This window comes from Falco rusticolus, chromosome 2 (genome assembly GCF_015220075.1).
Source record: "Falco rusticolus isolate bFalRus1 chromosome 2, bFalRus1.pri, whole genome shotgun sequence".
In the NCBI taxonomy this organism is placed as follows: domain Eukaryota; kingdom Metazoa; phylum Chordata; class Aves; order Falconiformes; family Falconidae; genus Falco; species Falco rusticolus.
In genome coordinates this window covers 9,823,022-9,850,681 of record NC_051188.1, presented here as the reverse complement: position 1 = coordinate 9,850,681, position 27,660 = coordinate 9,823,022, and the positions used below count along the sequence as shown (strand labels likewise).

The 27,660-nt window shown below is 39.7% G+C and overlaps 1 protein-coding gene across 1 annotated transcript in view; it reads left to right on the top strand.

Moving 5' to 3' along the window:
- NOX4 (NADPH oxidase 4) overlaps nucleotides 1-27,660 on the top strand; it is a 106,616-nt gene that overhangs the window by 18,219 nt on the left and 60,737 nt on the right. The window contains exons 7-11 of the mRNA XM_037377951.1: nucleotides 974-1,046; nucleotides 5,610-5,690; nucleotides 10,213-10,441; nucleotides 12,499-12,663; nucleotides 12,812-12,874. Coding sequence (XP_037233848.1) covers nucleotides 974-1,046; nucleotides 5,610-5,690; nucleotides 10,213-10,441; nucleotides 12,499-12,663; nucleotides 12,812-12,874 — 611 coding nt within the window. The remainder of the gene's footprint in view (nucleotides 1-973; nucleotides 1,047-5,609; nucleotides 5,691-10,212; nucleotides 10,442-12,498; nucleotides 12,664-12,811; nucleotides 12,875-27,660) is intronic.

Below are 27,660 nucleotides of genomic sequence, written 5' to 3'. Positions count from 1 at the left end.
CAAACACTTGGCTTTTAGGGTGACCAGAGACTGTGCTTAAAAACTGTCATTCTTTTTGACGTAATGCTTTATGGCTTTTAGTTTCTGAATTCTTAATTCACATTTCTTAGTTCCTGGGATTCCAGTTTTGAAGATAAGGTGCTCAGAAGAAGTGGTAGCTTTGGGATTTTTCTAGTTTATCTTTAGGCTGATGGTTTACTGTGCTTTATGGGCAGGATTCTACTTCAGGGTGAGATGAATCATGCTGTAGAAATACTTGTAACTCTCCTTTGACTTAAAAAAAGCTGAGGATAGACTAGTTTTGGTACAAGTCTGCTTTTGAGAGGATGAGTCCAATCTTTAATATTGTTAACCTTTCCTTCTCAAATGCTGGCTGTAGATCCCTGTCACAGACCTTGCTTTGTGGGCAACTTCAAGCATGATACAATGCTATGGAGAGTAATTTCAGGCACTTTCTCATTCCAGGATGAAACGGGTTGGCAAACAATTGTAGTGACAGCTTGCATAGAAATTGATTTGCTTGAAATTCTGCCTCTGACCAGGTTTTTAATTGTTGTGTTCAAGAGAGTTTAGGGTTTGGAAAAAAAGAGATATATAGAAACTTGTACAGTCAGTCTTACAAATAAACAGTCAGTCTTACAAATAAACAAATAGACAGGATTTTTTCTTGGTGACCTGCTTAGAGACAAATGTCAATGTGCAAAAGATTACAGGAGCAAAGACTGATAGGAAATCAGTGATGCATGGTGAAATGCAAGGAAAAGGGTGGTTTTCTCTGGGAAGGTGGGAAGTTACACAACAGCTTTTCTTTCTTATCTAATTTAAAACATGAATTGTCCTCAAGAGGTAAAAAGATGCAAGAGTTTGACTGAGTCATGATTTGTATGTCTAGCAGCATCCACTTTCTTAAAAGGTCGTAGGAGACGTACACCTCTTCGCAGTTCAAATGTCAATTACCTTATGTCCATTTTAGTTCCAGGTCTGACTGGAGTCATTATGGTGTTAGTGTTATTCCTGATGTGTACAGCTTCTACGTATGCCATCAGGTAAGGCATAATCTGTTCATTATACTGAAAAATGCCATTTGAGTAATCATATTCTGGTACTGATTAGAGGGAATGAAAAGTAAATGCAATACAAGGCAAGAATTATTTAAATTAGTGTTAAAAATACCAGTTTTCTTGCCCTATTTTTTTTATTTTTATTTTTACTAGCTTGCAGGTAAATTAGCACAGTGAATTTTGTATTCAGAAATTATAAAACCTGATTAAATTGCCCTCAGAGAAAAATACTGTGTGAAGAATGTGCTCAGTTAAAAATCTAGACCTTTACAAATTTAAATAGTTCTTTTTTTCCTCTTTGTACAGGGAGGCAGTAAACTAAGCATATGGGAAGTTCTGTCCAATGCATAAATTAAGTCCACTGGAAGTAAAATTAGATGATATTTTTATCTTAATTATTTTCACCAATTAATTGCAATAACAAACTGTAAAAGAACAGCGCCAAAAACCCCATCGACGAAACAAATCAAAACAGAATTGTGCTACTTAAGTAGAATGTTGCCTTTTTAAAGCTCTGCTTCTGGTTGTCAGATACATTCTTTTTCATGTCGGTTATAATTCGAAACAGCAATGCAGTATTGGCTCAGAGTAGCTGCTGGGTTTTCCAAAGGTTTGGTCCTCCAGTGGGTTCACATTCTGCACCAACATTATTGAACACACATAGTCCATTTGAGTGACCGCTACCTTGGAGGATCTAGCCCAACACTGTAGCCTTTTTAAGGCTTAGATTCTCCAATTGAAGCATATAAAATCCCCCTTGATGTTTTATAGCAGTCTCTTGTGAATTCAGAGACTGATTACGTAAATGCATCATCTCAATTCAGTAAACACTGAAGGATATTTTAATTCTGTATCTTCAGACATTAATGGTGCTCCACTGATGCAAGCTAGATATGTGGTTTTGAACTTTGTTGAACTAATTTGCCTTTCCTGAGTAGTAATATTATCAGGTGCTGATTCAAGAAAGTAGTTCAGCAAATACTTGTGCACTTTTTGTTGACAAAGGTAATTCCAGGGTTGAGACCTTTGTGAGGCACTGTAGGCTGCAGAAGTGCAGGATGAGACTTCTGCAGAAGATGTCAGACATGGCTGCATGTTACATAGTCCACACAGATGGCTCTACTTGCAAAAGAAAGCCAGTTTTAGAAATATGGAAAAATAAAACAATTACTTCACTCTGCAGCAGAGAGCCAGAACAAAATCCTGTTTTCTCCAAGGCCATGATAAATTAGAAGAAAAAAAAAAAAAAAAAAGACAAGAACAGCATTTCTTAATGATTGGGAAACTTAGGAAAGTATATGTAGTTACAAACACGTTCTTGGAAATAATAATTTTGGGGTTCTTGCACTAAGGTTTTCATCTTTCAAAGTTACATGCTTGTTATTTCCTTCTTCAATTACTCGGAGTTCAAGTGCTTTCCTGTCTTTCTGCCATCTAGCCTGCAAAATCAAAGCCCTTAAGACATCATCTGCATCTCCTGTTACTCTAGCTGTAATTCTTATTTAGAAATTTTATTCTGACTTTTCCCTCAGGCATGTGGCTCAAGCTTGTCCTTATAGTGTGTTTTCCTAAGGAAACAAGCTTCCACGTGCATATTTCTGTCCCTTTTCAGTCTCCTTCTCTGTGGATTCTCACATGCCTTATGATGGCTGTGGTCACACTATAATCTTAGGAAAACTAATTGTAATTGTTCACTGCTTGTCAGAATCTGTGCTTTTTAGAAAGTATTTCGGAGGCTATTATAATTTCTTGGGATTTCATCCCTAATCCGCTCTTGCACATTGACCTGCTTAATAATTCCTTCTTTCGTTTGTTCTTCTTGAAATTTTTCTATGCATGATTATCCTGTTATTTTTGTGCCTTTACTTGTTCAGTAAACTGTGTGAATAAATATTAGAAGGATTGAATTAACTGCGGATGTTTTAAAAGGGGAAAGTGAGTATTGTTTGAAAAATTTTCTAAATTTATGTCCTGTCATACCTGAGAATTAGACCAACGTCTTTTATTCGGTAGTTGTTTGTTGGTAGGGTTATGAAGATATTAGAAAATACAATAAATCCTGTGAATAAATGTTGGCATTTTTACTAACTTTCAAATTAATGTTGATCAAGAGTATTTCCATTAAACACAATCTCTAGTGACTTTGAAAATTGTATATTTAAAGGAACATTAATTTATAGCTACTTCAGTGCCATCCCTTTTGTAGCCAAATATTCCAGCCTTCACTTTCATCTTCTAAACCACCACATATACCCTCTTTTTCAAAACTAACTGTAACAGGGTTAAAAATACTTTTCCAAAACTGTCTTCTTACTGTGTCCCTTTAAAGCATGGCGATCTCCCCTTGTATTTTTCAGCAAGTTAACTCCTGCAGGTGTTCACCTCCAAAATTCTAAAGCAGGTTAACCAAAATTAAAATTAAATATTCAGCTTGCTTTGAAATTTTCAGGACTTTGTGTTTCCAAGAAATGCATTCATTTGGTCAGTAATGTCTATTTTAAGCCTTAAGAAGAAGGGAAAGAAAGTAATAAATGTTCTGTAAAACTGTAAAAATATATATGTAGTAGTAGGGAGGTTGAATGTATTCAAATACTGTATGTATCTGTAGGATACACGGTTTAAGGATACAAGTAAGAAATACATAATTATTAAAATGTTGGAAAATATGCTTCATGGTAAGAGGTTCAAGGATCTCCATCCCTTTGGTTTAAGGAGGTGAAGTTGAGAGGACTTCATTACCTTTAGGGAAACTTGATACATATGAGGAACCAGGATTCTGTAGTAGAGGTATCTGAAGGAATGCTGAAACAAGGATAAAATGCTCAACTGGCTGGAAGCTGACACTCAGACATATTCAGACAACAGGTGTGCAGTTAATTTTAATCACTAATAATAATTAACTGTTGAAAACAGCATGTCAGAAGCTGGGATTGACTTTCCATCACTGAAATTTTGAAAAATTGATACATTCTGAAAAAAAATGCTCAAGATCCAATATAAATGAATTCAGTGTGCTGCTTTTGGTGTTGTAGCAAGATACCAGATTTAACCAGAGCTGCAAGACCTGTTTTGGGCCTGGGGGTAAATGTTACTCTCTTTGTCCCTTCCCGTTGTGCTTCCACTCCCCACACCATCATCCTTTACTTCAATCTTGCTTATATAGTTCGCTCCCACAGCTCCTTACAGATAAAGATGAGTGACTGCATGGAAATACCTACCGGAGAGTGGGTAGTTGGAAATGGTTTGAGTAGCCTCAAGGAGGAAAAAGTGTTAGTGTAGTGCTGAATGGGGGAAGGATGGCAGGGGGAAGGGGGGTGGGGGGTGTCAGAGCCCCCTGCATTTGTTGGGTTCCTTAGAACTGCCCTTGCTTGGATTTTGTTTTGGTGGCCCTCAGATTGTCAAAATTATTTTTTCTGTCATGAGAAAGAAAATAAGTCCTGTATTGACAGAAACAAATGCGGGGTGCATTCCAGATATATTGAAGCAAGGGTAGTTTGCTTTTTATGTAAAAGGCTGTGTGTGGGGGGAAATTCTGAAAAAAGTTAGCTATGTCGGAGTAGCTTCTTAAACTATGTTCTCAGAGTTTAGGTTGTTTTTTTTTCATTTAATAATTGTTTTGGCTTATAAATGGGGGTAGGTTTTTTGGTTTTGGATGGAACTCTCCTACCATGCTGTGTAATGTGAAAGGTATGTTTGTGTGCTATGAAGTAGAGTATTTTCTTAACCATTTGGTTGTTGTTGTTTTTTGGTGACTATTTTACTCAAGCAAAAAACAAACAAGCTTAACAGAAAACAGTTCCAGATGGGTATTTTCTTTGGTCTTGATTCTTTTTATGTTACCTAACCAAGTACTGATGAAAGGAAGCCCTCTTTCCCCTTCGCCTCTCCTGATCCTCACAGTGGTAATGTTCTTCTTGCTCCTCCCAAGAACATCAAACCTAGAGTCCCACGGAATGTGGCCTTCTGCCCCAGAAATTCTCCTACCTGTCCTCTTGTTGCCTTTTGGCTGTAGTTCCCTTTCCTCCTATATCTCCTTCTACTCCATACCTTCACAAGTTTCTTTTAGCTTTGTCACCAGCCCTTCTCTTGCTATGCTACCTGTTTGTGTGTTGTACCGCCGGGACACATCAAACACTGCAGCCCTGTATTGGGGCAGGGAGGACGTGAGGAGGCACTTGCTGTAAAGAGACTGAGTTTTGAGCCTGGAGACTGAAGAACTGTTCTACCTATAAGGATCTGATAGGGTCTAAGTAGGACCTATGGAAGCAGTGAAGTCTTCTAATTGAGGAGGAGTTCTTTAGCTGGCTCTGTACTTTTATGTCCTTCGTCTCTCTTCCTCAGCTTTTTACTTCTGTGCCAGTCACCTGTTCTTCTCAACATTTAATTGCTGGCAAGCACAGTGTGCCTGTAGGAATACGTACTGGGCTTTGACTATCCTACATGACTGTGTGGGGTGTATAATGATGTCCTGTGTGCACAGATCTGCTTTTAATTAGCAGTGATTCCATCTGAGTGAAACAGCATTGAAACATGGTTTATTCTTTTCAGGGTTTCAAACTATGACATCTTCTGGTATACGCACAACCTTTTCTTTGTCTTCTATATGCTGCTGATGCTGCACGTTTCTGGGTAAGTAAATGGAAAACACTGTCCCTTTTCCTGAAGCACAGGCAGAAAGAGCAGTTCCCTGGATTGCTGCCTTTCCCAAGCTTGCTTGTGCACAGTGGGCCAGCTTCTTGACAAGATGATATTCTCTCCAGGTTTTTGACAGGGCTTTGTTTAAAACACGTTCAGACTGTAGGTTAGAGAATTGTGTGTTGCTACAGCCAACTAGCACAGATTTCTTCACTTTCAAGTTTATTCCTTGTCCATTTTACCAGTTTCTAGGGGGAAATCAAGAAAACATTATTGTTTCTTTTTTACTCCTCTTACCTGGCTGCTGAGAGGAGAACATGAAGCAAAGTTGCTCATCCCTTTCTCTTTCCTCTCTACCTTCCATTTTGAGTCCTAAGGAGAGGAAAGGAACGGCCTCACCCTAATTATCTCTTTCTCATTGCTATGATACAAAATTTAGTACTTTTTCTTCTTGTTTTCAAAAACATCAGACCAGTTTTCGTGTGCCAGGAAGCTGATGGTCAGGTCTGTATTGGGCACAAACAAGCCCAGCTCTACTGCAAGGTAGAGCAGCTTCCACAAGTTACACTGGGTGAAGATCTGGTCCATTAATGGCTCTGAAGTTTCCTTTGTGGATGTAGATGCAGACAGAGGTTGGTATAGGAAAGGGAAGGTGTATTTCAATGGCGTTTATTTCTCATGTTATCAAACATCTACTGAAACACAGGGTGCTTTAACGTCTGTGCGACACAGAGTACCGCTGCTTAAAGCAAACAGGGAAAGGTAATTAGGCCTAGCAAGGTCACGGTAGGAATACATTGTTGAACAAAACAAACTCAGCTTGAGGTCTGGTGAATTGAAATAATGAGGTCAAAACAATTGAAACTCCTGGACATAATTCCAGTTCTCTGTGGGCTGGGGGTTTTGTATTGTGTGTTTGTTGGGGTTTTTTTTGTATCTATGTTGTTTGTTTGTTTGGTTGGTTTTGTTTTGGTTTTGTTTTTTGTTGTTTTTTTTCTGTGGCATAGCTCTTGTTCTTAGCTGGGGAAGATGGATCTAACCTGTTCTCCCCACCCTGGGCCTGGATGACCTTTTACTGTAAAAGTTATTCTTGACGGGTGTTTGTCTAACTTCTTGAAAACATCTAGTGACCGAGATCCTCTAACCTCCCTAGGCAATCTGTTCCAGTGATTGCCTTCGGAGTATTTTTCATGTTCAGTTTAATTCATCTCCCTCTCTGTATTATCCTTTGCTCATTGTATTCCTAACCGTGTTGTGACTTCGTGAAGGAAGAGGTCTAGTTGGAGACATTTGCAAACCAAGGCTGCGGTAATACACTGAGCACTAAACAGGCATCTTGTATGCAGCCTCTTTAGTTTTGAATTGGAAAGTCTTTCAGTGCAAATCTGAAAGAACTGAATGTCAGTTAAAAGTGGGAGAAGTATGAGTCATGGAGAGTGGGAGTCAGTTCAAGATATATAAATGTAGGACTCCGCATGTTTTCTAAGTGTTTTTTTTCCATTGTAGTCTAATGAGTGCTAATAAATACAGTCAGTGGAGCCTGAATGGTGCTTCAACCAACTTGCTGCTACAAAGACCTATGTTCAAGTGAGCTGCATTGATTTCTGGGCGCTGTTGGTGGTATTGATTAGAAGATCACTTCTGAGAAGAAAGGAAGCTTAGATAGCCACGCTTAGGTGCCCAAATGACTCCTGCATGGCATCTCTTAGAGATTTGCAGACTCATGGCCAGTTACTCCACAGAGCAATGCATCTCCTGTGGCTGAACTGCGCAGGCAGGTTGGGCGAGGATTTACCTGTCTTGGAAGACTCTCCTTTTCGGTATTTCACAGTATTCCTGGATTCTTGTTTTATTTCAAACTATTATGGGTATGTTCTTACAGTATCCTCTTCTTCAGGGTAGTCAGGTTCTTCTTGGCAGTGTATAAAGTGGTATGATTCATCTCTCATGTTACTCGTTTGTTCTTTCAACCCTACCCCAAGGGAGAGGAGAATCTATCAGGGAATTATCCTTAAAGACTTTCATTGCTCTCGTACTTCTTGCAATGTGACTTTCAAATATTTTAGTGGCTTAAGGCTTGGTGCATATCTACATTAATTTATCTGTATTTTAAGCCAGTAATAGCAACAACATAAAATTGTTTACGTAAAATAGAAGCTTGATGTTTCTAGTACCAATGTAAAGATCTATAAAATGTACAAAACATTTGGAGCCAGATCCTCAGTGGATCTGAATTTGATATTAATGTGGAGTTAAATGGGTTATGTTGGTTCACAGGAGCTAAGAATAAGACCTTTGTGCTGTCACTAGAGTTATCCAAAGACTTATCTTCCAAAGGCTGAAAATTCTTGTGATTCCACCCACACTGACCTTTAGCAGACCCTTCAAGCAACTCACCTTGAGCTGAGCAGCAGAAAACAGATGAGAAGATAGGAGCAGTGCAGTTCCCCATAAGAATACTTAGAACCATTGGCCTCTAGCTTATCATCAGAAAAATATGAAGAAATAGTGATATATCATTTCCAACTCCAGCCAGATGTGAATTTTGTCTCTGTTTTGGGGATGGAAAATTGGGGCACACGTTGACGTATGCCCATGCGAGTCTTGCATGCTGTGTTGCTCAGCTCCTAGGACACTTTCACATGACTTATCCTTTTTGTCTCTCCAATTTTTGTTTGCTAAAGATGTCTGTCTCCTGCTTACTGACATCCACACTGAGTTTTAGGTATACAAGTCTTGCACCAAATAAATATCTGAAGATATATCTTAGGCTCCTTAAGAGTTATGCAGAACTCAACCTTTATGGGAGCCGGTCTTGGGTGTGTAAGACAACTTGCCTTTCCTTGACAGCCTCAGAAAGGGGAGTCATTGCAGCTGCTGTTAACAGGCAGGTTTGTCATTCCAGTTTGCTGCTCAGTTAGCATGTTTGTAATAGTTTAAACAAAATAGATATCACTGGAGAGAATGCTCATGTTTGCAGTTCAGCTATTCATGTCTCAAGGAAAACTTTGAATCCTCTTTTGGGATGTTGTGAGAGCAGAGTAGCTGTGGGAGCAGCTGGCAGGCATGCATACAAGGTTGATTGGAAAAATATCGCATGTGCTGTGACTTCCAACTAAATCCATGAGGCACTATATCATTTGTGGAGCAGGGAACTAGCCTAATACTAGGGGTGTCTGTCACTTTGTAGATATGCAGCGACCAACAGGGATGCCAGATGCAGGTGATCTGCATGATCAGACAATAAATGCAGACAGAAGCATGGGTGGAGGTGCACAGACACCTCCCAAGTGATTCTCCCAGGGCTGAACGTGGACTTCAGAGTGAGCAGGTTTAGCTTCCAAGCTGTACATTATTCACTGGACCATGCGGGAAGCATGTTACTAGCTGTCAGGACTGCATTTCAGTAGGGAAGATTGCCAGTAGCCTGTTGGAGCCCATTTAAGTTGGGAGTATTGCAGATGTCGTACTTTGCTTTCTTTTTGTGAGTTAAACTCTGTCGCCGCTGCTGCTGTGTGTGTACATTGAGGAGGGGGGGGGGGGGCATATGTCCTTATATTTGATTGCATACTTGATGAACCTTCACCACATGGCCTCACCGTGCTCAGAGGGCACGTCTCACCAGACATTGTGTCAGTGTGCATTATTTTCCAGCCAGCACCTCCTATACAGCTGTCATTTAGCCCTTTTTTTTTTTTTTTTTTTCTTTCCCAAAATATTCCTTCTTGTGGTTTTACTGTCATCTAATCCAGATTTGGAGGCAAGTAGTACTTCTGAGGATTTTCATTGCTAGCATTATTGTTTCTTCCTCATTTTCAGTGATTTGTTCATGTTTGAGATACCTCAAAACATCTCCTGTTTCCATTGCTTTCTTTATTGTTTCTAGCTGCAGCTGCAAAGTTCTCACTTCATTTTACTATAAATTTAACTTTAGCTTAAAACACGAGCACAGACCCCACAAAATAATATGCAAGAAAGGTTCCTTACCTACCATGCAGGACTTTCTTCTTGGCTTCTATTTGAGAAAAATGATACTCAAAGGAGCAAGTTACACTGTTGTGTGCAAACCTAATAAACACCAAGTAGCAGGAGCATTCCTGCAGTTTATGAATTGGCAGCTTAGGCCACTTGTGATACAGGTTGCCTTAAAAAACAGGGCTTGCTGACTGTAGGGAAGACCAGGAAAACAACCTGGGTGTGATTGAACTGGAAATGTGATTATTTACTTTTTTTTCAAGGCTTCCACAAGATCTTCCCCCTTTCAAGCAGTATTAAGCTTGAGGCTGTTCAGTGGGGGAGTGCCAAGTGAGCTGGAAAAGTTAAACCTTGCCTCTAGTAACAGAGGGCTCTAATGTTGCAAAGCTTCGATCTCATTGAAAGTCTTGAAAACAAATGTAATAGAATTCTTACGGAAGATGAGCCTTGTGACCACTTTCTAAAACCCTCCCCGAATTAAGATAAGTTGCTTAGTTTTGACTGTTATTTCAGTGTCTTTGCTGTTTTTATTTTCCTGTAGGGGAGTGCTCAAGTACCAGACCAACTTAGAGGAACACCCTCCTGGTTGCTTTAATCCTAACAAAACACTCCGACAGAGTATGACGGTGCCAAAGGCTTTTGAAGAGCCATTTCCTGACTATACTACTGAGCCTTTCCCAGAGGACTTACCAGTACCAGAACCCTTTGTACAAAATAACTTTATGGGAATTTGTTCTGAGGAACCCAAGTTCCAGTCACACTTCCCAGAGGTCTGTATGATCCGACGTTTCAGGTATTACAAGCCATGCCAAGTCTTTCAGTCAGCCATAACCACTAATTATTGCTTTTCCAGACCAGATGTTTTAATAATGGAAAATATTATTAAAACCTTTTCAGGCGTTCAGAGATTTGGTGGGGAAAAAAACAATCTGTATTAAACCTTGAACTGCATTACAATGTGGTGCATAGAATAGGGTGGAAAAGCGTCAAGAGGTTGGCTGTAATGTTCTTTTTTGTTCAACATGATAAGAGATGTATTGGTCTTGCTATAAATGTGACTTTAAATTACAGCATAGCACTTCAGAGCAAACATTTATATAACATATTCATAAAGTCCCCTTTGTAAGCATTGTGAGGCGGTAGTTAATTGAAATAATCAAACTTCATTTGTTCTTTTTTTTTACCGTGAGGATGCAAGTCATTTCTGGGTTGCAGTTGGTTGTGGTTTGGCTTTGTATAGCCTGTTGTTTGCAGACAGGCTTGTTTTATATGTGGCATGGGTAAATGGGTATAATGACAGCGGGGACGGAAAAGCCTTTTTCTGTTTTGCCTTTTCCTTTTGTTTCTTTATGTTATGTGGCAGCAGATTTTTCTTCATCCAAATTTTCTCTTTTCTTTTGAGAAAAGATGAGCTGGGCTGTATTGGCAAGTAGCCTGAGGAAGTTTGGGAACAGAGAGTTCACAAGTCCAAGGCCCACCATTCAAGGTGGTCCCATAACAGACCTCACAGGAGTTTTTCTTTACTATTATCATTGTTTTCTGTAGAACACATATGTCCCTTACTAGCTGCAGTGGGAACCCATTTTCTATGGATTATGTAATCATAATAAGAAACAGTCAATTCTACATTCAATTCCTCCAAGAAATTATTTGGATTTGGTTTTTTAGTAATACTGCTGCATTACAAGCATCAATTTATATCTGGCCCCATATTACCCACAGGACATCAAACAGCCTTCTTAGGGACTTCAGAGCTTTTCAGAGGAAAAGAAGAGCCATGGAAAGAAACGGCCACTCAGTGTTCTCCTGGCAGCTTGTAACATTATTTAGAACTTTTTTGGATTCGGAAGTGTTTTATGCACTTAGCTATACCAAGTCTAAAAAAAAAATAGTAAAAAAAAATGAGGCCTTAGGTCTTGTGAGCTACTGAAGTTTGTAACACCAGAGGTGCTTGAGGAAATTAAATAATCTGCTAGTTGAAAGAGATCCTGATGTGTAACTTCAAACACGGGGGAAGGAAGATGGATGGGGGTCGAGGGCACTTCAGTGCTGTGGCTTGAATGACTGAGCACATGTGGAATTAGTAGTTAGCTCTGCCATAAGCTGTCAGTAATTGAGTCGTAGGGTCAGGATGGGATTTAGCTGAGCAGCTGCAAATGTCTCTCTCTGAGGTAGTCACCCAGGGCTCCCCCTATAATCAGTGCAGAGAAACGGTTATTTCCAGGGCATTATTTGCCTAGCGTACACATCTTCCACAGGGGCAAACGAGTGGTGATTCAAAAGTGCCCGTTTCTCTCCCTTTTCTATGATTTTACACTAGTTTAGTATAAGCATAAATTCTACAGCACAAGAATGCTTCTTTCCTAGGTTTTTGCTTGTACCCAAGGTGATTAGAAAAAGTTAATAGTCAAACAATATTGCAAGTCAGACAGTGTTTTTCCATAAAGGTTAACCAGTTTTACAGTACTCTGGTCTGTTAGATTTTGAAACAGTGTACGTACTGTGTCAATCACTGCTGAAACCAGTTGCAGTCTAACTACATAAAACCAGAGTAACATGGTTGCAAATGAGGTCATTAGCATTTTGTTCCTGATGAGGTTTATGATTGAAATTGTTTGTGCTTGTGGATGCTGCCGCTGGTTGGACTGATTAAGCCTCCATAATGCGCGTGGATTTCTGCATGTAGAGAGATACAGAGGTTACTTGTGACCAAAATGCTGTTCCACAATAGATGTGAAATTAGGTCCTGCAAGCACTCATGTAGTTTTGAAATTAGAAAACATAAAATGAAAAGTCCTTGAGGTAACATATTTTTGTTCCCCCATAGACCTGGTTTTGGATTTCTGGACCTCTGTGCTTGTACTGTGTGGAGAGGCTGTACCGCTACATCCGCAGCAATAAACCAGTCACAATAACGTCAGTGTTAAGCCATCCCTCCAACGTCCTTGAAGTAAGGATGATAAAAGACAACTTTAAAGCAAGGCCTGGCCAGGTGAGTTAATGTGCCCCTAAAAAATTACTGCTCTTTGCGTAGCGTTGTCTATGAGGATGACTTTCACTCTGTAGGTACTAACCTGTCGCTGAATGTTTTGAACATATTTCTTCTATCATTTTATTTTCTCTGGCTGATTTTGTTTCAGTATGTGATTCTACATTGTCCAAGAGTGTCTGCACTGGAAAGCCATCCATTCACCCTTACAATGGTAAGAAATACAGTTTTTTTCCATACTTTTCCTTTTATTTATATTTGGTAAGCAAATGGTCTTTATTTCCTTCAAGGTGAAAATTCCTTCCAGAAGAGCTTATGTTTTCATTCATGAGGGTACCAGTGAATTCAAAATGGGATGATTATTATGTATGACAGTACTCAATACATACTTAATTTTCTCCACTGTTGAAAGAATGATAATGGGAATTTTTTTGAAAGTCTTCCGTAATTGAAAAGCAATAATAAATAAATAAATAAAGCCCATGTGATTTTGATCATTGTTTCATTACAGAGGTTTCAGCCATTTTTATAGACCTTAAGACAGAATGAGCACAAATTGCAGTGAATTTTCTGTTGTCTTTCCTGTTCAGTGAAGAGATATTCCTGCAACTCTCTTTTCCAAAGTTAGAAAAACATCAAGATTAAAAAAGAAATTTCTAAGTGTTCTGCTTTATTTTTGTATTAAGAGATATATTGATGAAAGTGATATACCAGTGAAGTCATACAACGTTGGGATTATTACTTACTCAGCTTAATTGATCTAGAATGGGAACTGGACCCCCTGGAGACAGACTGGAATACAATGAAATTGTATATGAACAGACCTGAAGTCCTCCAGGAGTGAGCAGTGCAAATGCCTGGGAGATGCTACCAAAAAAAAATCACTGTGCTGCACTGGCTGTACTGTTACAAAAAGCAGAATCTAAGGTTAAGTATTAGTGGCAGCCTTTTCCTTCCAAAGGGAATAAAGGCTTTATGATTGCCTGAAATGGATATTCTTCTGCAAGAAGACCATGGAGATAAATGCTCACAGTTGATTTTTTTCTTTGGACTGATAACTGATATCTGGACAGATGACTGCTATCTGATGCCCACTGAATTGTACTTAGTGCTATGGAACGGCTGAGACATTTTACCTGAGATAATATGTGAAATTCAGAGGGCACAAGCAGGTCCTGTCCACTTCCAGTTCTTTGGTTTTGTGGGGTGTTTTGGTTTGCTTTGTTTTTTGTGGTTTGGTTGGTTTTTTTTTAGTTTCTTTACCTATGTGCCAAGCCAGGAGGCAATTGCTGTCATGGGGGAACCCGCACTAAGTTCCACCCAAAATGAATTTTGTGCTATACATCTGGGATTGAATCTCACTTAAGGGAAACTGCCTCTGGATAGCTTGGTGAAGCAACATTGGCACTTGCATAGCCTGATTTTTGCAGTTTTCCTGGCTGTTCGCCTTACCAGTAGAAAGCAGAGGCGTGTGGTTTTTATCTGCTGATAACTCCAGAGGGCAATTTTTAAGCCTTCCCACTGTATACTGCATAAAGATAACAAGGTGTGCAATGCTGAAAGATAGTGTGCATTGAGTATGATGGAATGCTAGCTGTTTTTTTGAGCAGAATGATTCAGTCAGTATTATTTACATTTTTTATTAGTTTAGTGATCAGAGGATAAATTTAAAGAACTTAGTGTAAGTCTCCGATTGCTCTTTACATTCATTTGGCCCTAGCATAGCTATATTTGATAAAGTTAGCCCCGTTCGATACCAGTGGACACATTTTATTTAAACATTAATCTCAAAACGTCATGTTTTTAATTTGACTGTTCAACTCAGTGGAAATTAAAATAATGGTAATAATTTGATCAATTAGTATTAATTTCACAGTTTGGAAACTATGGGACTGTATAAAGATTTACTCTTATATTATAACACTGCTAAAAGCATGGATTGTGTGATTTTGTTTTCCAGAAATAATGCCATCAAAGAATATTAGGCCAGGTTCAGTAATCTTCTGTGGCAAAACTTACTTGTTATGAGGAGAGGTTTTATCAGAAAAGAAACTGCTGACATGGACCTACTAAGTTAGATCATAGGATTAAGTTGAATAAGTTGTTTTATTGAAGTCAGATTCTTTGCATGAGTTGAGGATTTAATCTAATATTTAAAATGGCATACTATAATAATGCATGCTATGAAAAATTATTTTTGTATAAAACCTCCTAGATCTTGGAGCTATGGAAAATATATCTGATGTTGTGAGTCTGAGTTTTCTTAGTGAATTTAAGTAGCTCATTTATATTCAGATAATGTGCAGTATATCTCCGATACATAAGTCTAGTTGATAAATTACAGTTTGTGTAATTTTTACAGTCACGTATTAAATATGTAACATTAGAACTAGCAACGTTCACTCATGCACAAGACATTATATTTTAAGTATGTAATACTAGACCAGGCAATTTCTGTTCATACTCAATGCATCATACTTTAAAATACAGTGATATCCTTTGGCATAACAGCATATCCTTCAAGACTGCATATATATTTTAACTGTTACAAGATATGAAATTACCACTGAGTTTCAGAGCTTCATTTTTATTGCCACAAACAAACTTAAGTAGAACATCAGCTATGCTGGAGAAATGCTGTTATTGGGTAAATGGCTGTTTTACAGCATAATGAGGATTTGAAATGTCTAAAGTTTATGAGTCTTTTTGCCCAGCCTAAGCAGGGGCCAGTCATTTCCACACGTCTTTCTAGGTCATACAATATGCCTCGGGCTCCTGTCCTGCTTAGAAAGCTTTTCTTTTTTGTTGTTCAATATGATGCCAAACATGGGACTGTGCTTATAGAGTGTGTAGGCAATAGCTTAACTCAGTATTTGTTCGGCTCCCATCTGACCTACTTGTAGTTAGCAAACGATCTGGAACACTACTGCTGTTTGTTTTGTTGGATGATGACAATCTCTGGATTATTTTTCTAGGCTGTTGTAGGAGAGTGGGGCTTAGAGCCACAGTGAGAGCTGCATGAGAGGCACGTGGGGCTTCAGATACGGGAAGCGCAGTGCAGTGGTGACTACAGCAGAGCTAGGGGAAAAACCACAGCCGCCTTCTGGCGCTGTTGTCCTGCTTGGAGTCATAGAATGGTTTGGGTTGGAAGCCACCTTTAAAGGTCATCTAGTCTAATCCCCCTGCAATGAGCAGGGACATCTTCAACCAGACCAGGTTGCTTAGAGCCCCATCCAACCTCACCTTGAATGTTTCCAGGGATGGGGCATCCGCCACCTCTCTGGGCAACCTGCGCCAGCGTTTCATGACTCTCAGTGTAAAACATTTCTTCCTTCTATCTAGTCCAAATGGACCCTTTTTTAGTTCAAACCCATTACCTCTTGTCCTGTCGTAACAGGCCCTACTGAAAAGCCTGTCCCCAGGCGCTGTGTCATGGCCTGTTTAAGCTGATGTAGCATCTCACTGTACCTGGAGTATGCTTAAAAGACAAGAAATGTCCAGTTCAGGCATATCTTTGTACTCTAAGTGAGGACTATAAGCAAAAGTGGAAAGGAAAGGGTGAGTCAGCGTGAAGGAGTCATGCAGATATTTTACTAGTCCCTTCCCTGTTTGAGGTTGTGTAATATTTACAGTTTAGTTCAGTTTCTTACATAACACCAGGGTGGAGGAGAACACTGGGAGGCTGTGTAAAGGGCCTGAACCCACTCCCATTACACTCTGGCAAAGCTCCCGTGTGTTTCGCTTGGAGCCAGAGGGAGCTCTGAGTCGTAACCAAGTGAACATAAAGAGGTAGGCATTGTTCAGAAATGTGTGCAGTGCCGTTTATTTTCTTTTTCTTTTTGTCATTTGAAAATGTTCTTCCCCCCCTGCTGATGGAAGGAATGAGCAGAAGTCATTGGTGCAAAATGCACACGGTAATTTGGAGAAGCAAAATCCATGTTTCTCTGAACTCAGAACTGCTAGTCTGGTTTCTTTGCTAAGCTGTGACCTGGCTCTACTGTCACAGAATCACAGATTGGTTGAAATTGAAAGGGACCCCTAGAGAGCACCCAGTCCAACCCCCTTGCTCAGACAGGGCCTCCTAGACTCAGTTGTTACTGAGGACCATGTCCAGATGACTTTTGAATATCTCCAAGGATGGAGACTCCACATCCTCCTTGGGCAACTTCTTTCAGTGCTCAGTCACCCTCACAGTAAAAAAGCATTTTCTGATGTTCAGAGGGATCCTCATGTGTTTCACTTTGTGCCCATTGCCTCTTGTCATGTCACTGAGCACCACTGAAAAGAGCCTGGGTCCATCGTTTTTGAACCCTCCCTTCAGGTATTTATAGACATTGACAAGATCCCCCTGAGCCTTCTCTTCTCCAGGCTGAACAGTCCCAGTTCTCTCAGCCTTTCCTCATAAAGACACGTTCAAGACCCTTAATCATCATCATGGCCCTTGGTTGGACTCTGTCCACTATGTTCATGTCTCTCTAGGAGTGAGGATTCCACTGGACACAGGTGCTCCAAGCGTGGCCTCACCAGTGCTAAGTAGAGATGAAGGATCGCCTCCCTCAGCCTGCTGGCAGTGTCACTTGTACACTCTGAAGTTCAGGCACTCAGAGATCCCAATTTTCCCTCATGATCTATGTGGAAGCTGGCATGGTTTTAACTCCATTTTTGAAGCATGCTTCCACTTTTTTATTAATTTTTTCCCCCGCTTTTTTTTATTCACTTTGTATGCACTTCTGTGATTCCTTGACTTGTTATCCATTGGGAAGGCTGGGAATGGTGATGAAGGGATGACCCAACACCTGAGATTCCTGCAACTGACCAGCTGGCCAGTTCTAGGTAGTTCATAGTGGGCTACTTGCTTCATATAGTCTTCATTGCTCCGTTAACTTTGATTTTACTTTAACAAAATGCTTTCTTTTTAACATGTTTTACCATGCTTCTTTCACTGGTTTCGATACACAACTGTACACAACTGTTACTATGCTGTGTAAAACGGTGAGTAACATTTTCAGTCCTGTATGCCCTTGTGTCCAATTTACTTACTTTAGATAGGACATTTTTGCATCTTAGGATTGAATCTGAGCAGAATACAGTCAGCTCCAAGATATTTTATTTTCTGTAAAAAAATATTTTAGTTAAGGGTTTGTAAAGGGACAAACTATTTTTGTGTGTTTCTACTTGATGCCCTTTTCAAAGGTGATATGTCTTTCAGACCGAGTGTATAGTATGGTCTGGAGTTCAGACCATCCAAAGAAACATCAGGAATTTTCTCTTTAGTGCTATGCTTCCCAAGACTGACATTTCTTCACACTTTTGTGGAAGAAAGTATGGATCTCATCTGCTGTGGAATGCAGTTTAAATGTCATTGTCTATAACAATCTTTAAAGCCCTTGGAAAAGAAAACAAGCTTTAGCAATAGTACAGATTTCTAGTAGAAAGGATGGTCCTTCATCTTTTTTCTTTTCTTTTTTTTTTCTTTTTTAACATTTTGGAAAGTGTTTGTTTCTTCTGACTTCATTCTGGTTGCTCTTTGTTTTAACCTGTATGAACAAGAAGAGACTAAGGCTTCCAGCTTACTATAGCATTGGTTTTCTTTCCATGTCCATGTTACATTTTCCATGTGGTGTTGAGTTCCCTCTCCTTCCAGACATTTAACCACACTACCGATTATTTGCAGCAGCGTGAAGCCATAGTATTGACCATTTACGGCTGCATGCTTCATTTTTTTCGCTAATTAATGACTTCAGAAGTAGTTTCCTATTTAGAAAACATGTTAGTGTCTTACCAGAGAAGTCACTTTTTCTGCTATGTTTTTGGAATTTCTTGCATTGGCATGCAGTGTTTGGCAGTAAGCCTCATGGAAGTAGCCTTGTGTTTTGCAGATGTTAAGTGCTTCAGATGTGCTGCGTCCTTTCATGCAGCCTTTGCTGAATCTACTACAGAGTCAATGCAAGCCACAAACTCTCGTGGGCTGCAGTTTAGGCAGCTTGGCTACCAAGAGATTGGTGTCTACTCCCAGCACCTCATAAACCTTGGTAATGTTGTTGTTTTAGTAGTGTTGATTTGCTGGTGGCGAAAGAAGGTAGGAAACAATTATATCACTTCATGTGGAAATTAGATTGTGACAGACCTGGAAATAAGGACAAAACCAAGAGGTGAATTCTTCTAAATTTGGAGATGGCTCAGATCTGAGGTTTGGTGAAACTTATACTCTGCAACAACCATACACATGTACAGGATCAAATGATCTGTTATCCCAAATCCTGGACAGTTTTCGTTGTCACTGGCTGCTGTCACACCTCCATTTCCCTTTGAAGATCAAGTCTGTGTTGCACAATGATAGGAGCTACCGTTCTGCCGTTGTGGCGTGAATCAGAGCTTACTTAAACTGCTGCCTGAATAGCTTAAAGTTTAAAATCCTTCTTTCTGGTGCATGCATGGAAGAGTTCAAACTGTTCAAAACCCTTCTTTCGGTGAGGGCCATCTCTAAACTAGAAATACCACTTCTAAGGGGAAAAGAAAACTTAATCCTACTGTAGTAGTGAACTACATGTAGTAGTGAACCAAGTCTTTCATCAAAGCTTCATTCCTGCTGTTTTTTACAGTGGTGGCTACTGAGGAGAGCCCAGTAGGTGCTGTGGTTGTTGAATGAGTCAGTGCAGTATCCTTTTTGCTGAAGTTGAAGTGCTGATGGAAAGGCTTCATTAAGTTTTGTTTTACCCAACAGCGTAGATCTGCTGTTTTGAATAGTAATTTATTTTTTTTCCCCAGCTAAAATATTTGGAGTCAAATGATTGCCCTCTTTCATTTCTGACAATTGTGTATGTATAATAAATTATCTTGTCAGGTATTTTGACACTTCACTGTAACAAGGTACCCAAAGTATTACTTTAATACCCAAAACATGAGATATCAGAGTTTTATGCATTATATGCAGACATTGACACAAAACCTCCTCTAGACGGGCACTCGTGGCACGCAAAGCAGACGAAGGGAAGTGCTTTTGGCTACTCAGTACTGCTGTAGTATGAGGGTAAGAGACTTTTCCAAGAGACATTCAGGGCAGGAGCCAAACTTAAATCCTGTGAACCACATTATTCCATTGACTAGAGAAGGTGCTAGAATTAGTCCCTGGGAATCCCCCCTTGGATGCTGTAGGTGCTGGGGAGGAGGGAGTTGGGACTAGATGATCTTTGAGGTCCCTTCCAACCCAAAGCATTCAGTGGTTCTGTGATTCTGTGATGTAGATGACTGGTTATAGTACTGTACCTAAATGTCTCAGAGCTATTGCTTATTCATAGATTTTCTACCTTTAAGATTTTTGTTTTGTTTTGATTTGTTTTTTTATAGATTGAGTTTTCCTTGTTACCTCCTCACCTCTCTTTAAGTCCATTTGGTGTCTGGATTTAGGCATGATGGGATTAAAAAGATGATGAACCTGATCTATACATTTACATTTGTGGCCGTGATGCCTTGTCAAAAAGGTCTCAGCAAATAATACATGAGTCTAAACAATGTCACAAGTAACACACTGATTTGTAAGAGAAAACCAGTGGTTTGTAGAGCCAAGGTTGTCTTTATCCCTGGATAATCCAGAGTTTATTTAAAATCAGTGATGGTGTCAACAGTCTAGCAGTGAAGTTTTAACTCTAAGCTTCTTTTAAGCAATGTACTTTTGTACAAGGAGCAAAACTGGAGATGATGGAGAAACGCATGTCCTGTGCTGTAAATTTGAGAAATAAACTATCCACAACAGGAAAAGCCTAGGAGCCAAATTCTGAAATACTTCATTAAAAAAAATAATTGAAAAGTTGTTGGAAGTTTGCCTGAGTAAGAAGTATGTAAGGACATCAAGAGAGTTCATACTGACAGATAAATACAATAAAACCAAAATCTAACACGATGACATTTTAATAAGTTTTTTTTTAAATATCTTGTACAAATGGTTATGAAACTTGTCTTTATGAGATGATTTACAGAGCATTTAGGGAAATGCAGATATTGTGAAGTATCTTGCTGGCAAACTAAAATCCCTAGAGCTTGCTTGTTCTTCATAGAAGTAGAAAATCTAGCAGCTGTTTGACAAAGAATTCAAGTAAAACAAAAATAGAATAGATTAATATGTCAGATGGCTTTAGTACTTCCTTGCATTTGTTTGTTTGGTTTTTGGGGTTAAGGGTTTTGGAGTCTGTATAAAAACCCTAAATAAACCTTGACTTTAATTTAAACTTACAAATCTGACCCTTGGATCAAGGTAACGCAGAAATTGTTACATTCAAGTTCACTAGATCCTGGGTTGTCCTTCAGCAGATACTTTAAACAGAAGATCCCTCTCACGAGCAGTATCTTTTTCTGATGTTATGAAAGTAAATTTACAATATATAACAAGCATCTAGTGACTTTAGCAGAGACGTGAGTTTTCTCACATCAGAGGTGTTGCTTCTAGGGTAGCTGCTAGGTCAGGTTGGAGAAATGTCTAGGAAGTGCAGGAGAATGTCAAAATGAAAAACAAACAAACAAACAAACAAAAGAAAACCAACCAAGCACAACTTTTAAACATGTGTCTGCATACCCTTGGAGGACTTGGAGAAGCAGCCTTGGGCAGAAACATTGATCTTCTGGCTTTTACTCTTTCAGGGACAAAGCCTTGCGTCCTGAGCATCCTGTGAGGTTGTGGTTTGTTTTTTCCACTAGCTAGCAATTTGAAATGCATAAACTATATGGGTTGAATATTGCTAGGATTGAAAAATTTTCACTGTTATAGGGAATTGGACTTGATGATCTTTACAGGTTCCTTCCAACTTGTGCATTCTGTGGTTCTGTGATTATATGAAAATGTAATGAGTCTGCTGGGGTGGAAGGGTAGCCAGCAAGTTTTTGCCTTGGTTTTGCTGGAGTCAAATACTGACTAGGCTGTAGGAGTGTGTCTTTGTAGTGCATCTGTAGCGGCAATAGAGGAGCAGCTGGGCTATTACAGAATTACTGGAAAACAAATAATTTCATTTGATTTATTTCCCAATTTATATCTGTTCTGCCACTTTATATGTATTTCACAGTTATAAGTCTGTTAGTCTATTTGCAGTCCTAAGATACCTATTACAGTAAAGACTTGTGTCGTCTTGTGGTGCAAGAGTGAAATCAAGGAACTCAAAGCCTGAGATAGAGACCTAAAAAACAAAAAGGTTGTTCTGAACACAGTGTAATTTAACAACAGAGACTTCAGGGAATGAAGTAGCAAATGCTGAACGACAGACTCACAGCAGTTGGTGGGTGTGGGTTTGTGGTTTGTGTTACAGAAGAAGTTAGACCTCAGATGACCAGAAGGACCTTGACACTGCAGCTCACCAGTGATGCATCCTGAGCACCCCACAGTGTTATGGTGTGTTTTTTCCACTTAGCTAGACTGCAGGTGTCTTACAACCAGGAGTATAGGGGAATGGAAAAGTGAAAGGGAAAAAGTGTTTGGGATGTATTTCTGCAGCCAGGCTTCTTGCAAGGAGTCACCTCTACAACGGGAGGGCTCTGGCTGAAGCAATAGGTATTCAAGACATGGTGGTCTCTCCATCATTCAGACACCCTTGGTACTTAAATAGTGTTCCACAGTTAGGATTTCCCCACGTTCAGAGATGTTATAATGTCTGCTGATGTCTGCCAGTTAAGTTAGGGTAGCCGTAAGACAAAGTCTAACAGGGGAAAGTTTTAGACAGTATCTGATGTGTAAAGTAACATGAAACAGAAAAATAAACAAAGCCATTTCAGAGACTCTCCTAGCCTTTGAGGCAGAAATGTGTTTAAAAGAGTAACTCCTCTGATTAACTTTTTTTTCCTATGAAATTTGCTTCTTATGGGATTCATTAGTTAAAGCAGGGGTAGCCAGTGTAACAGAGTTCACCTCCTGTGAGTCAGACTAAGTCTAGCTACTATTTTTTGGCTACCTTTATATAGCGTGTCTGTGTTTGTCATCACTCCCCTTGATTTTCTAATGTTGGGATGAATCATTTTAAGAATGTTTATATCAGTTCTGTGTGAAACCAGACAAGCTACAGCTTACTGAGCTTCAGAGGTTCACAGCTGAAAACCTTTTCTTCTTCTTGCTGCCCCCAGCTTCAGAAGGGAAAGTTCAGTTCTTTTTCCCCCCCCCAATTCTGCTGCTGTCCCAAACATGCTAAGATTTTAATGTGTTTTTCTGATGTGTAAGGGTTCATCTGAGTCTGGAGCAAGGACGGGCTGATGACACAGGGTTCGCAGTGCAGCTGGATCACCCTGGCAGGCAGACAGAGACACGGAAACAGATCAGGGGCTCAGCAGTGGTTGGGGTCCCTGCCAGGATATCTGCAAATCCATATTCGGTTCATATCGTGGATTTTTCCCCCGAGATGAAAGCCTTCTTTGAAGGAGTTTCCCTTTATTTGAACAAACTCCTCAATGAGCTTTTTAGTTCCCCAGATCAGACAAAGATGAGGTTTCACTTTGTTCTTCCCGCTGTGGCACAGATCTTTGAAACCTTGGGCACTGTTCAGGCTACCTGCTACAGCGCCAAACACAGAAGCTGGTGTTTACTGTGGTGCATCAGCTTGAAAGCAGTATCTCCACATGGAACTTGTAAGGAGCTTTATTTGCAGAACCACATGGGGGTACATAACTTGGGCATCCCTTGCATCTCCTTTTTTTCTGATGATAGGTATTCGGCAGTGTTATCCTGGTGTATGCATCAGCGCTTCCGTGGCAGTGCTGTAATCAAGACCGAACGTCAAGAGTCTTCTCAGTTCTTGTGGTAGAGATGTACAAAACTGGAAACTTTCAGGAAATAACTTTCTATTTTCTTGCTAGATTGCTGTTGACTCATCCCAACTCCCTGGAACTCAAGGTCTAAAAAGAGTTTTTACAATATTTCAGTAGTATTTAACACCATTAAATTTCAGCAAGGCTTGTTCTGTTTCTTGATCTGGCCAGGATTCTTGTCTGGGAAGAGATACCAGTAATGTTAAATATCCAGGGTATTCTAAGATGGAAACAGATGCTGATAACATAGATTTCATTTGCTACATGTTGTGCTCTCCTATGCACAGATTCCTCAACTGCTCATTGCCTCCAATAGATTTTTAAACCAGTATAAATTGGGTGTAATAGTAACTAGTGCACTCACTTTGGGGTCATATGAAAGCAAGGCACAGAGAACAACTGAGAGTCATGTTCACAATGTAAAACTGATAAATAAAATACATTTCAAGTCTGTTTTAATCTAGTAGTGCATTAAACATAAAATAGTTAAATTATTAAGATTATTAAAAATTTTAATCTTTTTTTCTCATCATAGAGGTAAATAGTAGAGCTACAGCTACTGATGAGTGCAATTAATTTGGTGGTTTATAAGCATAAAGTCCTCCAGGGATTGTTGCAAATTCCTTGTGTGATAATTTGCATTTGTATTTCAAGTTAGCTTGGAAAAAAAGGAAAAAAAAATATGGAAAGGTGTTTTTTCATCAAGATATAGAATAATCTGTATTCCATAATTTTTTCTACATATAAAATACTATTCTCAGTGCTCTGATTGTGAAAATACATACAAACCCACAGTAAAAATAGGCATTGTAAACTTGCTCACATAGGATTAATAACTCTGAGAAAATCTACCAACTTTCCAATGCTGAGAGCGTAGTTTGGTTTCTCCAGGGGTGTAAATCTGCAGAGCTCTATTAAATTTAACAGAATTCCTTTGATTTCGAGTTGTTTTTGGAGGATGGCCAGATGCTGGCAGATAACCTGATTAGTGTAGACGTTCCTACCTGTAAAATCTTTTCCTTTTTAAAGGTATAGATAGCTTGAGGTTAGAATAAGATTAACATAGCTTCATGTCATTACACTGTCTGCCACAGTTAATTTGTGTACTGTAGCATTTTAATCAAATGACTGTGGCAAACAGGGTTCATTTAACTCTTCAAAATGCGGAAAGAACTACTGACAAATGCACTTGTCAACTTCTCTTTAACCATGTCTAATGTCCTTTCTCATGACAGACTTTTCAAGTTAGTGATTTACCTGTTTGGAAAACATTATTTAAGGTAAAGGAGCTAAGAGAAAGCCTTTTATATATATATATATATATATATATATATATTTCAGGTTTGCCTAATCTTTACAATTTGCTTTTGAGCAATTGGGGAAAAATAAGGGGCTGCATGCAGCTCTTGCCACAATACGGTTAATAGTCACTGGATTGTTTCTCAGGGCTCCCAGATTAAAAGGAGCAAGGGGAAGTTCAAGTATTATTTGCCAAAACACATTTTAAAAACAATTTTAATTGTTTTTGTTCACAGCTGCAGAGAGAGGACATCATGCATTGCTGAGGCCGCTTTGATACGCCTTTATTTGACCGAGGCTTATGTGCTTATTCTCATGTTTTCCAATTCAAGAGGGTGCTTCAGCTTATGCTTGTCTTCATAGAAAATAAATAGATGTCAGTTTAAATGTGTGTATGAGCTGACTGTAATAAGGATCTTGAAACAGCGTTTAGCTGTGCAGTGTTTTAAAGATGAGATGTGGCAAATTAAAAGTAAAATAGGTGATCAGGCACTTAGACATGTAAAATGGAAAAGAGCACCATAATTCACAAGTTTTTTGACACTGTTTCTCATAAAATCCTCATAGATAAATTGATGAAGCGTGGAGTAGGTGAATGGGCAGGGAAGTGAATGGAAAACTGCATGAACTGCCGGGCTAAAAGGATTGTGATCAGTAGCACAAAGTCCAGCTGGAGGCCAGTCAGAAATGGTGAAATGGTCAGAAATGACCTCAGGGGTAAATACTGGTTTGCAAATTATACAAAACTGGGAAAAATGGTTGATACACTAGCTGGTTGTGCAGCCATTAAGGGAACTTGAGAGTCTGGAAGATTGGGTGGACAGTAATCTCATGAAGATCATGAAAGGGAATTGCCAAATCCTGCCACTGATGAGGAATAACCCCAGGTACTAGTACACGATAGGAACTGGCTGGCTGGAAAGCAGCTCAGCAGAGAATTGACCAGGAGGTCCTGGTGGACACCAAGCTGACCATGAGCTAACAATGTGCCCTTGCAGCAAAGAGGGCCAACAGCCTTCTGGGCTGCATTAGGCAGGGCATTGCCCGTAGGTTGAGGGAGGTGACCCCTCTCCTCTGCTCAGCACTGGTGAGATATATCTGGAGGTCTGTGCCCAGTTCTTGGCTCCCTGGTACAAGAGAGACATGGACATACTGGAGCACAAAGGGCCAGAAATGGAGCATCTCTTACATGAGGAGAGGCTGAGATAACTGGAACTGATGGAGGAGTGAAGAAAACAGAGCCAGACTCTTCTCATTGGCACCTAGTGACAGGACAACACAAGCTGGAATACAGAGGTTCCATCTGAACATAAGAAAACCCCCCACTTTTTCTGGGAGGGTGAGACAGGTAGCTCAGAGAGGCTGTGGAGTCTCTATCCTTGGAGACATTCAAAGTGCAGCTGGACTCTGTTCTGAGCCACCTGCTGTTGCAGACCCTGCTTGAGCAGGAGATTGAAGCAGTCAGTCTATAGAGGTGCTTTCTAGTCTCAGCTATCCTATGATTCCGTGATTTCATGAAGAAGGTTAAATATATAAGAGGATATTTTCATTGCACTTCATTACATATGCCCAGTGGTCTGATGGGAAAGTTTACCCACTTTCATGATTAAACTTCTGAAAAACTGTCTTTGAGTATTTTCTTAAGCTTCTGGAATATATTCTCTAACAGTCTGGAAGAAGCCATAATTTGGAGACTTAATTGTGTTTACAGAGATGAGAGAGGTAAAGTAAGTGTTCTGTACAGTAAAAACATAAATACAATTTTCAGAGTTAAAATTACAGTCTATAGGAAAGTCTTAAGTTGGACGAGGCCTCTGGAGATCGTATGGTTCAACCCTCTGTTGCAAGAGCCTTAGGTTAGGTTACCCAGGGACTTGTAAACTGAATTAGCAAGAGAAATTACACCATTTCTCTGGTTACCTATTCTGTGATGAAGAATATTTTTCTTATATCTAGATGAAAGTTCCCCAAAGGCACTTGTGCCCTTGATTTCTTGTCCTGTCACCATGCATGGTGGTAAAGAGAGCACCTTCGTTTTCTCTATAGATTTTTTTTTTTTTGTATTAGAAGACAGGGATCTCCCTGAGCCTTCTCTTCTGTGCATTACACAAGCACATTCCCTTGTTGACCTCTCTTTGTGTGTCAGGTTCTTCAGTCCTCGCATCGTCTTGGTGGCCCTTCGCTGGGCTGTCTACAGTCTTTCTTTTGAGCGGGGGGAAATTCACTCTGTGTAACCTAGATAATGGGCATGTTTCTTCTGGTAAGATTTAGCGGCACAATATGATTTTTCTAGAACTCTCTGAGGAACTCTCATATCCAGTTACAGGTATCAAAAAAGTCTTCCTAAAGCCTGAAGATAAATTAATCTCTTTTTTTATCGGATAATTTTTCAGAGTAGTGCAGAAAGGAGTCGGTCACAAGTGTGATAAAAAGGATAACGGGTTTGGACCTACTTTGGCTGGAGCCAAGGGGTATTCTGCTATAAACTTTTATGGAAGGAGGGACTGACAGACACTTTTATAGAAGGTATGCTGACTGGGGCTGTGCCTAGTTGAACTAAGAAAATCACTCAACCTCCTATGAACAGCAGAGAGCTCTGGGACAGACCAGACTGAAAATGCGCTCTGCCAAAGGCTTTTACGGAGGCCCCCAGGAGAACAGATGTTTTTGCTGCCAGTATGCAACTATCCGGCTGAGAGGCTGCTTACCTGCTATTATATGGAGAGCTGGTCTTCACAATTTTATTGGAAGACATTGCACCTAGCCACAGAAAATACTGGCCTCATGTGAGATTGGCCTGCATCCCTCTCTTGATGCCATTTTTTTGAAGCCTGAGACTTGCAATAATTATGACTGTTACGTTTGTGTACCAAATTTTTGTAAGAAAACTTGAAAGATGACAAGAAACTAAATATAAGTATG